Source organism: Salvelinus alpinus, chromosome 14 (genome assembly GCF_045679555.1).
Source record: "Salvelinus alpinus chromosome 14, SLU_Salpinus.1, whole genome shotgun sequence".
NCBI lineage: Eukaryota > Metazoa > Chordata > Actinopteri > Salmoniformes > Salmonidae > Salvelinus > Salvelinus alpinus.
Window position 1 is genome coordinate 49,114,443 of NC_092099.1, and position 12,168 is coordinate 49,126,610.

General features: G+C 36.5%; 1 protein-coding gene across 6 annotated transcripts in view; it reads left to right on the forward strand.

The window, feature by feature from the left end:
- Window positions 1-12,168, forward strand: part of LOC139539009 (contactin-associated protein-like 5) — a 114,684-nt gene that overhangs the window by 100,641 nt on the left and 1,875 nt on the right. The window contains exons 22-24 of one of the 6 annotated variants that reach the window (XM_071341663.1): window positions 52-252; window positions 506-580; window positions 1,890-2,064. In XM_071341663.1, the coding sequence (XP_071197764.1) occupies window positions 52-252; window positions 506-580; window positions 1,890-1,933 (320 nt within the window). In that variant the 3' untranslated portion in view covers window positions 1,934-2,064. The other 5 variants (XM_071341665.1, XM_071341662.1, XM_071341664.1 and 2 more) reach the window with 5 other exon arrangements.

Here is a 12,168-nt window from a genome sequence, read left to right on the forward strand (position 1 = left end):
AATCAGGTAAATCTGGGAGTTTGATTAGTACCTTCCTTGTTGTTTACATAGTGGGTGCTATGGATGAGGAAGTGATGCAGGCAGGATCTAAGGGCTTCATTGGCTGCCTGTCCTCCGTCCAGTTCAATCACATGGCTCCACTGAAGGCAGCGCTACTGAACCGTGGCAGCTCATTGGTCAGTGTACGGGGTCACCTGGTGGAGTCTAACTGTGGTGCGCTGGCTGACTCAACAATATTTCACTCTCAATCAGGTGAGGAATGTAGAATATATTCAGAATATAGTGTATTTCTGTGGACGATGTCGTCTAACATTTTAATATTGTACACTGTCAACACCGAAGCCGAGAGTTTTCAGTCTACAGATTCTTCCATTGTCACAATGATGGTTCCCAAGGGAACGTTGCTCATTGTTTTATGTCGGTCCCCAGTCCTCAAACAAATGACAGATCAATGATGTAATACATTCCCCATGATGTCACCGCACTCTCTTCCCTCTTCCAGTAGATCATTCAGAGACAGTCGGCAGAGGCAGGGGGCCATTAAGCAACGCTTCACAAAGCAACTATGCGGTAATTGGAGGTGAGATTTCCAATTCAGAGTTGTTAAAGTGCTCAATTGCCAAAGTCAGTGTCCTGTGAAATGAGCCCCGGCTATCTCTGCCTCTTGCTCTCTCCTCAGACGTTTTCTTGGAATAATGTGTGTCTGTCAAGACAGGATAACATGCCACAATTTAGACATTTCCAGCACTGGAGAGACTTCCAAAGTAATTACCCAGAAGGGCTGTTATTTGCACTGTAAAGTAAGTCAGCACTGGAGAGACTTCCAAAGTAATTACCCAGAAGGGCTGTTATTTGCACTGTAAAGTAAGTCTAGGTCCAAAAGGCTCATTAACAGCTTCTACCCCCAAGTCATAAGACTGCTGAACAATTAATCAAATGGCCACCCGCACTATTTACATTCACACCCCCCTTTATTTTTACACTGCTGCTACTCTCTGTTCCTTATCTATGCATAGTCACTTTACAAATTACCTCGACTAACCTGTACCCCTGCACATTAACTCAGTACCGGTACCCCCTTTATATAGCCTCGTTATTGGTATGTATATATCTTGTTACTTTACTATTATTATTATTTTTTTTTTTTATTTAGTAAATATTTTCTTAACTCTATTTCTTGAACTGCATTGTTGGTTAAGGGCTTGTAAGTAAGCTTTTCACGGGTAAGGTCTACACCTGTTGTATTCGGCGCATGTGACAAATACAATTTGATTTGATTTAAAAGGTCTTATGAATTGACTTTAAGTCAGATATGTTTGTAGATAATGAAGCTAATGGATAAAAAAAAGGGAATTAAAGAAGACTGTTCAATTTCTGTGAACCCAACTTTTAATCTGCATTGTGTAGAATGGCCTCTTAAAATATGTAAAACTGCCTAGGTAAAGAATTGTGAAATTTCCATCACTACTTTTATTTCCCTCACACACTTGATTTTGATAAAGATTACAACAGTAGACTACCATTCCTAATTAAATTTGGGAACGCTTTATTTGACACCTAGTGTCATAATATGTCATAACAGCTGACATAACATGTCATAACCTGTCATAATATGGTAATAACACTGTCATGACAAATATATTTAGACATGTTGTGACATATATTGTGTTATTTTATGGCTGGTTATGACACCTACATAAGAGTGTCAAAACATACAGCACAAAGCAAAACAATCCATTACACCATCGTCTACTTGTAAACAGTATGTTTATCTTATAGAACTTTTTCTGTTATTGACCATATTAAATAATCATTGTAATTGCGTACACATTGATCTCAGACATGTACTTTCCCCAATGCTCTGTTGCTGATGACCGGGATGAATGCAGGAGCAGATTTCAGGAGCAGGACAAGACACCCTCTTTGTGACTGATGACTGATATGAGGGCATGTACGTGATAGGTCCATCTGGCTTATATGATTCTGATGGTCATAATGCTCCATGACACTGTCATAAAGTGTATTTTCTACAAGTTTTTCAAAATAAAATGGGAAAAAACATGACTGTAAAGAATTAATTACAACAACAAGGATTTAACTCTAAATTGTATTATTTATTCAAATCTGTTTTTTCCCTGTGAAGAAGTTTCCTTTCATTTGAAAGTTTGTTTCTGCAGCTTCCCTCAAGGTCTTCACCTCCACTCCTGGATGCAGTAGATGCATTACTTTCTCTGAAAAATATAAGTATAGACAGAAATCAGAATAGAGTCTGCTACAATGCAGTGACACCGCTAAAGAAAGCTGAAAACTAAAACGTTATACCAAATATATTATGGCAATAGCAAACACTTTCACACATTATCAAATACATTACAATCCAGTTTTCTCATTGTTTTCATAACATAGCTAAAGCTAGCTCTCAACTATTCATATAGCTAGCTAGCTAACAGTTAGCTACCATCTAGTTAAGTGGTCACCAATGGGTCGATCGCGATTGACTGGTTGAGCAACAAGGCATTCCTGGTCGATAGCCAAACATTTCTGTGAAAAACCCAAAGATAAGCCTTGCGTTCCTATTTCTTTAATTTGTGTCGTGCCGGGTATAAAACGTGTTCCCGTTTTGAACCATCTCATATGTCTTAAGGCACAAACTCAGCCTTCCTGTTGGGGAGCAATTCAAGTGGACTATAGGCCTACCACTGGCCAATCGGATGGCTCAGATTATTGTGTCTGCAGTAACGTAGCAGGCGTAAAAGACAGCTACAGCAAAGTTGATGCTGTGAGTTTTCTGAACTTTTAGAGAGAGACTGTCAACAATTACAACAAAGAGCTGCTGTTTTTATGAGTGAGTTCATGTTTACGTTTTTACTCTGCACTGTCAACACTTTCTATTCAACACTTTTTTAAGCCATAAAATGTGCATTCACACTACTTCCACTTGCGCTACAACAAGCACTGCAGCTGCAATGAATGAGTAGGAAAATGTATTGATAAGCTTGCATTGTTATTATTATCAGCTTTGGTATTTTTTTTTATTGAGGAATATTTCATTTTCTCTGATCATATGAGAAACAACATGAATTTGTGCGTGAAGCAGAAATAATACGGTACAACTCAAGTTTTGCTAACAGCTGGAAGATGGTCATTGAGGAAAGGGAGAGCAGAGGGTGTTGAGAGGCGGACCCTGTTGGCTTCTTCCTCCGCTGAGACTGACCATCACATAAAGGCTCCTTCAGCCCATAAATGTATGCTCACCTAGGGCTGTGGTGGTCATGACATTCTGGCAGCCGGTGATTGTCATGCAAATAACTGTGGTAATTGCCCATTAATTAACATCAACATAAACAATTTGACATGCACTTGATAATATTCTCACCCATCAAGATTAATTTGTATTTATAATGGCCCACAAAAAAACATAATCCGTAGCCTGCAATCGAATAGGGATGTTACGAGTGGTTACCTCTTTAATATGTAAGCATAGGCAGTGTGTCCATAATGCTAGGGGAAGCTAAACTTTTGCTAAAGTAAATTGAGTTAAATTGCCAAAATTATACAGCCTAATTAGCTTTCTCCTGTCTATACAGAAATAAATACAATTATAAAAAAATAGGCTACTAAAGCATGATTTGGCCACAGAGGATCATTAGCTTCTTTGTTTTAAATCGTATTTCCTACAGTCAGAAGGAAAGACGGTGCAGGCAATTTGGGGAGATTAGTGCTGTGTTGTGAAAAGTAGAGGACAAGCCAGGCATATCAAAATATTTCAAAATACAATCTCAGGATAACCTAGTTTGGAAAGCAAATGGTTATTGCCGTAAAGAGAAGAAAATGAAAACCTAATCTGTTTTATCAAAATCTTATTGGCACCATCAGAGAGCATTGGCAATATCTCTGCTGAGTGTTGCACTTTGCATATTCACTACTTATCATTGTTGGGTCAGTGCTACTTAAACGTTTGTTGTTTGACAATAATTTCCTCCTCCAGTTTAGATGGACGTCATATTATATTTGTGTCTCCCCTTCTCGTAGGCCTATTATAAGGACAACATAGTTTTTATTGATCTGCTTGTAAGTGTCAGCAGAGTAGGCTACCCTGTAATGTGTCATATTAAAAAAAGATTCTGCTAATGTCTCCAGTCATATAAAGTGTTGTAGTATTCCATGAAATGGGTTTATAAAAGGCCACATTTTTCCAATGCAAATAAAGAAGAAACGTATCTGATACATAGCCTAGGCCTACTCTACGCTACATGCCTCAGCCATGCTTTTTTTGCGAACAGTGATTAATTTATATTATTAGCCTAAATTATGACTATGCAATCTACTCATCACATTACGAATGGTAGACTATATTACATAAGTCTGCAAATGTGATGATGCATAGATTGCTTTATTATAAATGTAAAAAAATGTTTTAAATGTTTAAAGTTTTAACACGTTGTAAAGCGGATTAATGTGCTTAATTTTAAGAATTGAGCAAGAAATACGGGGGGCATGATCATTCTAGAATCCTCTTTTAAATAGTGTCCAGTCAAAACTCGGGTAATAATATACGGGTAATAATATACTGTTAGCCATATAGGCCTATCACGTACATGACCACATATCAGTCATAAATCCCAAAAAGGGTGTTTTGTCCTGCTCCGATATTCATCCCCGTCATCAGCGACACAGCACTGGGCTAGGCACATGTTTGACATCAGTGTGTGTACAATTACAATGGTAATAAAATGGGACATTTTGAGAAATGTTATATAACATACTATTTACAAGTAGAATGGAATGGTTTGCCTTGTGTGGTAGGATTTGTGGGCTTTGACACTCTTATGTAGGTGTCATAAGCAGCCATAAAATATTGCAATATGTCACAACACATCTAAATGTGTGTCATGACCATATAATGACAGCGTTATGACAGATTATGTCAGCTCTTATGAAATATTATGACATGGTTATGACCGTGTCATAACGTGTTCTGACACTAGGTGCCAAATAAAGTGTTACCGTAAATTCTTAAAGTGTAAGAATCATATTTGGCAAGGGATTTTAAGTTTTAGCTCACAATTATCTCAGTGCCAGTTAAATTAATATATGAAATGTACTTTTTCTGAGTCTAAACAGCCAAATGAATAAATACTTAATAAATATAATATAAATATCTTCACAACTGAAAGAACTCTCTCCATAGTCCACTAAAGAACTCTCTCCATAGTCCACTAAAGAACTTCCTCTATAGTCCACTAAAGAACTTCCTCTATAGTCCACTAAAAAACTTCCTCTGTAGTCCACTAAAGAACTTCCTCTGTAGTCCACTAAAGAACTTCCTCTGTAGTCATCAAATCAAATCATCAAATAAAGTTTATTTTATATAGCCCTTCGTACATCAGCTAATATCTCGAAGTGCTGTACAGACACCCAGCCTAAAACCCCAAACAACAAGCAATGCAGGTGTAGAAGTCCACTAAAGAACTTCCTCTATAGTCCACTAAAGAACTTCCTCTATAGTCCACTAAAGAACTTCCTCTATAGTCCACTAAAGAACTTCCTCTATAGTCCACTAAAGAACTTCCTCTATAGTCCACTAAAGAACTTCCTCTAAAGTCCACTAAAGAACTTCCTCTATAGTCCACTAAAGAACTTCCTCTATAGTCCACTAAATAACTTCCTCTATAGTCCACTAAAGAACTTCCTCTATAGTCCACTAAAGAACTTCCTCTATAGTCCACTAAAGAACTTCCTCTATAGTCCACTAAAGAACTTCCTCTATAGTCCACTAAAGAACTTCCTCTATAGTCCACTAAAGAACTTCCTCTATAGTCCACTAAAGAACTTCCTCTGTAGTCCACTAAAGAACTTCCTCTATAGTCCACTAAAGAACTTCCTCTATAGTCCACTAAAGAACTTCCTCTATAGTCCACTAAAGAACTTCCTCTATAGTCCACTAAAGAACTTCCTCTATAGTCCACTAAAGAACTTCCTCTATAGTCCACTAAAGAACTTCCTCTATAGTCCACTAAATAACTTCCTCTATAGTCCACTAAAGAACTTCCTCTATAGTCCACTAAAGAACTTCCTCTATAGTCCACTAAAGAACTTCCTCTATAGTCCACTAAAGAACTTCCTCTGTAGTCCACTAAAGAACTTCCTCTATAGTCCACTAAAGAACTTCCTCTATAGTCCACTAAAGAACTTCCTCTATAGTCCACTAAAGAACTTCCTCTATAGTCCACTAAAGAACTTCCTCTATAGTCCACTAAAGAACTTCTTCTATAGTCCACTAAAGAACTTCCTCTATAGTCCACTAAAGAACTTCCTCTATAGTCCACTAAAGAACTTATTCTATAGTCCACTAAAGAACTTCCTCTATAGTCCACTAAAGAACTTCCTCTATAGTCCACTAAAGAACTTCCTCTATAGTCCACTAAAGAACTTCCTCTATAGTCCACTAAAGAACTTCCTCTATAGTCCACTAAAGAACTTATTCTATAATCCACTAAAGAACTTCCTCTATAGTCCACTAAAGAACTTCCTCTATAGTCCACTAAAGAACTTATTCTATAGTCCACTAAAGAACTTCCTCTATAGTCCACTAAAGAACTTCCTCTATAGTCCACTAAAGAACTTCCTCTATAGTCCACTAAAGAACTTCCTCTATAGTCCACTAAAGAACTTATTCTATAGTCCACTAAAGAACTTCCTCTATAGTCCACTAAAGAACTTCCTCTATAGTCCACTAAAGAACTTCCTCTATAGTCCACTAAAGAACTTATTCTATAGTCCACTAAGGAACTTCCTCTATAGTCCACTAAAGAACTTCCTCTATAGTCCACTAAAGAACTTCCTCTATAGTCAACTAAAGAACTTCCTCTATAGTCCACTAAAGAACTTATTCTATAGTCCACTAAAGAACTTCCTCTATAGTCCACTAAAGAACTTCCTCTATAGTCCACTAAAGAACTTATTCTATAGTCCACTAAAGAACTTCCTCTATAGTCCACTAAAGAACTTATTCTATAGTCCACTAAAGAACTTCCTCTATAGTCCACTAAAGAACTTCCTCTATAGTCCACTAAAGAACTTCCTCTATAGTCTACTAAAGAATTTCCTCTATAGTCCACTAAAGAACTTCCTCTATAGTCTACTAAAGAACTTCCTCTATAGTCTACTAAAGAACTTCCTCTATAGTCCACTAAAGAACTTCCTCTATAGTCCACTAAAGAACTTCCTCTATAGTCCACTAAAGAACTTATTCTATAGTCCACTAAAGAACTTCCTCTATAGTCCACTAAAGAACTTATTCTATAGTCCACTAAAGAACTTCCTCTATAGTCCACTAAAGAACTTCCTCTATAGTCCACTAAAGAACTTCCTCTATAGTCCACTAAAGAATTTCCTCTATAGTCCACTAAAGAATTTCCTCCATAGTCCACTAAAGAACTTTCTCTATAGTCCACTAAAGAACTTTCTCTATAGTCCACTAAAGAACTTTCTCTATAGTCCACTAAAGAACTTATTCTATAGTCCACTAAAGAACTTATTCTATAGTCCAAAAAGAACTTCCTCTATAGTCCACTAAAGAACTTCCTCTATAGTCCACTAAAGAACTTCCTCTATAGTCCACTAAAGAACTTCCTTTATAGTCCACTAAAGAACTTATTCTATAGTCCACTAAAGAACTTCCTCTATAGTCCACTAAAGAACTTCCTCTATAGTCCACTAAAGAACTTCCTCTATAGTCTACTAAAGAATTTCCTCTATAGTCCACTAAAGAACTTCCTCTATAGTCCACTAAATAACTTCCTCTATAGTCCACTAAAGAACTTCCTATATAGTCTACTAAAGAATTTCCTCTATAGTCCACTAAAGAACTTCCTCTATAGTCCACTAAAGAACTTCCTCTATAGTCCACTAAAGAACTTCCTCTATAGTCCACTAAAGAACTTCCTCTATAGTCTACTAAAGAACTTCCTCTATAGTCCACTAAGGAACTTATTCTATAGTCCACTAAAGAACTTCCTCTATAGTCCACTAAAGAACTTCCTCTATAGTCCACTAAAGAACTTATTCTATAGTCCACTAAAGAACTTCCTCTATAGTCCACTAAAGAACTTCCTCTATAGTCCACTAAAGAACTTCCTCTATAGTCCACTAAAGAACTTCCTCTATAGTCCACTAAAGAACTTATTCTATAGTCCACTAAAGAACTTCCTCTATAGTCCACTAAAGAACTTCCTCTATAGTCCACTAAAGAACTTCCTCTATAGTCCACTAAAGAACTTATTCTATAGTCCACTAAAGAACTTCCTCTATAGTCCACTAAAGAACTTCCTCTATAGTCCACTAAAGAACTTCCTCTATAGTCCACTAAAGAACTTCCTCTATAGTCCACTAAAGAACTTATTCTATAGTCCACTAAAGAACTTCCTCTATAGTCCACTAAAGAACTTCCTCTATAGTCCACTAAAGAACTTATTCTATAGTCCACTAAAGAACTTCCTCTATAGTCCACTAAATAACTTCCTCTATAGTCCACTAAAGAACTTCCTCTATAGTCCACTAAAGAACTTATTCTATAGTCCACTAAAGAACTTCCTCTATAGTCCACTAAAGAACTTATTCTATAGTCCACTAAAGAACTTCCTCTATAGTCCACTAAAGAACTTCCTCTATAGTCCACTAAAGAACTTCCTCTATTGTCCACTAAATAACTTCCTCTATAGTCCACTAAAGAACTTCCTCTATAGTCCGCTAAAGAACTTCCTCTATAGTCTACTAAAGAACTTCCTCTATAGTCCACTAAAGAACTTCCTCTATAGTCCACTAAAGAACTTCCTCTATAGTCCACTAAAGAACTTCCTCTATAGTCCACTAAAGAACTTCCTCTATAGTCTACTAAAGAATTTCCTCTATAGTCCACTAAAGAACTTCCTCTATAGTCCACTAAAGAACTTCCTCTATAGTCCACTAAAGAACTTCCTCTATAGTCCACTAAAGAACTTCCTCTATAGTCTACTAAAGAATTTCCTCTATAGTCCACTAAAGAACTTCCTCTATAGTCCACTAAATAACTTCCTCTATAGTCCACTAAAGAACTTCCTCTATAGTCTACTAAAGAATTTCCTCTATAGTCCACTAAAGAACTTCCTCTATAGTCCACTAAAGAACTTCCTCTATAGTCCACTAAAGAACTTCCTCTATAGTCCACTAAAGAACTTCCTCTATAGTCCACTAAATAACTTATTCTATAGTCTACTAAAGAACTTCCTCTATAGTCTACTAAAGAACTTCCTCTATAGTCCACTAAAGAACTTCCTCTATAGTCCACTAAAGAACTTCCCCTATAGTCCACTAAAGAACTTATTCTATAGTCTACTAAAGAACTTCCTCTATAGTCTACTAAAGAACTTCCTCTATAGTCCACTAAAGAACTTCCTCTATAGTCCACTAAAGAACTTATTCTATAGTCTACTAAAGAACTTCCTCTATAGTCTACTAAAGAACTTCCTCTATAGTCCACTAAAGAACTTCCTCTATAGTCCACTAAAGAACTTCCTCTATAGTCCACTAAAGAACATCCTCTATAGTCCACTAAAGAACTTCCTCTATAGTCTACTAAAGAATTTCCTCTATAGTCCACTAAAGAACTTCCTCTATAGTCCACTAAAGAACTTCCTCTATAGTCCACTAAAGAACTTCCTCTATAGTCCACTAAAGAATTTCCTCTATAGTCCACTAAAGAATTTCCTCCATAGTCCACTAAAGAACTTTCTCTATAGTCCACTAAAGAACTTTCTCTATAGTCCACTAAAGAACTTTCTCTATAGTCCACTAAAGAACTTATTCTATAGTCCACTAAAGAACTTATTCTATAGTCCAAAAAGAACTTCCTCTATAGTCCACTAAAGAACTTCCTCTATAGTCCACTAAAGAACTTCCTCTATAGTCCACTAAAGAACTTCCTTTATAGTCCACTAAAGAACTTATTCTATAGTCCACTAAAGAACTTCCTCTATAGTCCACTAAAGAACTTCCTCTATAGTCCACTAAAGAACTTCCTCTATAGTCTACTAAAGAATTTCCTCTATAGTCCACTAAAGAACTTCCTCTATAGTCCACTAAATAACTTCCTCTATAGTCCACTAAAGAACTTCCTATATAGTCTACTAAAGAATTTCCTCTATAGTCCACTAAAGAACTTCCTCTATAGTCCACTAAAGAACTTCCTCTATAGTCCACTAAAGAACTTCCTCTATAGTCCACTAAAGAACTTCCTCTATAGTCTACTAAAGAACTTCCTCTATAGTCCACTAAAGAACTTCCTCTATAGTCCACTAAAGAACTTCCTCTATAGTCCACTAAAGAACTTCCTCTATAGTCTACTAAAGAATTTCCTCTATAGTCCACTAAAGAACTTCCTCTATAGTCCACTAAATAACTTATTCTATAGTCTACTAAAGAACTTCCTCTATAGTCTACTAAAGAACTTCCTCTATAGTCCACTAAAGAACTTCCTCTATTGTCCACTAAAGAACTTCCTCCATAGTCCACTAAAGAACTTCCTCTATAGTCCACTAAAGAACTTCCTCTATAGTCCACTAAAGAACTTCCTCTATAGTCCACTAAAGAATTTCCTCCATAGTCCACTAAAGAACTTTCTCTATAGTCCACTAAAGAACTTATCTTCTACTTGCTACGCATCCCGGATCCGGGAGCACCCCCCACAGTAAAAAAGCTGACTAGCATAGCCTAGCATAGCGTCACAAGTAAATACTAGCATCTAAATATCATTAAATCACAAGTCCAAGACACCAGATGAAAGATACAGATCTTGTGAATCCAGCCATCATTTCTGATTTTTAAAATGTTTTACAGGGAAGACACAATATGTAAATCTATTAGCTAACCACGATAGCAAAAGACACAACTTTGTTTTTCCACCATTTTTTTCCTGCATGGGTAGCTATCACAATTTCGACCAAATAAAGATATATATAGCCACTAACCAAGAAACAACTTCATAAGATGACAGTCTGATAACATATTTATTGTATAGCATATGTTTTTTTAGAAAAATGTGCATATTTCAGGTATAAATCACAGTTCTACATTGCAGCTGCAATCTGAAATAGTTCCGAAGCTGCCAGAATAATTACAGAGACCAACGTCAAATACCTAATTACTCATCTTAAAACATTTCTGAAAAATACACAGCGTACAGCAAATGAAAGCCCAACATCTTGTGAATCCAGCCAATATGTCAGATTTCTTAAGTGTTTTACAGCGAAAACACAATATAGCATTATATTAGCTTAGCACAATAGCCAGAAACACAAGCAATTTACCAGCAGCACAGGTTAGCGATCGTAACAATACAGCAAAAGATATATAATTTTGGACTAACCTTGATATACTTCATCAGATGACAGTCCTGTAACATCATATTACACAATGCATATAGGTTTTGTTCGAAAATGTGCATATTTAGCAGCACAAATCGTGGTTATACAATGTGATCAGTGGCAACAGGTCATGCATTCTGGCCGGCGCCATCTTGGAAAGGCACCTAATCTAATCAATAAATAATCGTAAACTTGACAAAAAAATACAGGTTGGACAGCAAATGAAAGATGCATTAGTTATTAATGCAACCGCTGAGTTAGATTTTTAAAATTAACGTTACAGCCAGACTAGTGCCGCAATAATGGCGGACAAATCCGTTTACATTTTTCCACATAAATACGGAATAACATCATAATAAATAGCTCTTACTTTTGGACGAGCTTCCATCAGAATCTTGGGCAAGTGGTCCTTTGTCCAAAAGAATCGTTGCTTGGTTGTAAAACGTCGTCTTCAACTTCGGAATTAGCAGCTAACAATAGCTATGTGGCCACAACATGCGCAAATCCTCAAAACGCAATACTAAGGAAATTCCGAAAATAGCAATATACTCGCATAAACTGATATAACTCGGTTTAAAATAACTTTGTTATGATGTTTCTAACACCTATATCGAATTAAATTACAGACGGATATATCTAAGGTCGATAACTGAGCGTTTCAAAATGCCATCCTGAGGTCTTGCTTTGCGCAATGACGAACGTCGAAAAGAGAGCTCCCTTCGTTCCTTGGCCTTTTATAAAGTCTGAGATCTACGTAGAAACTCCA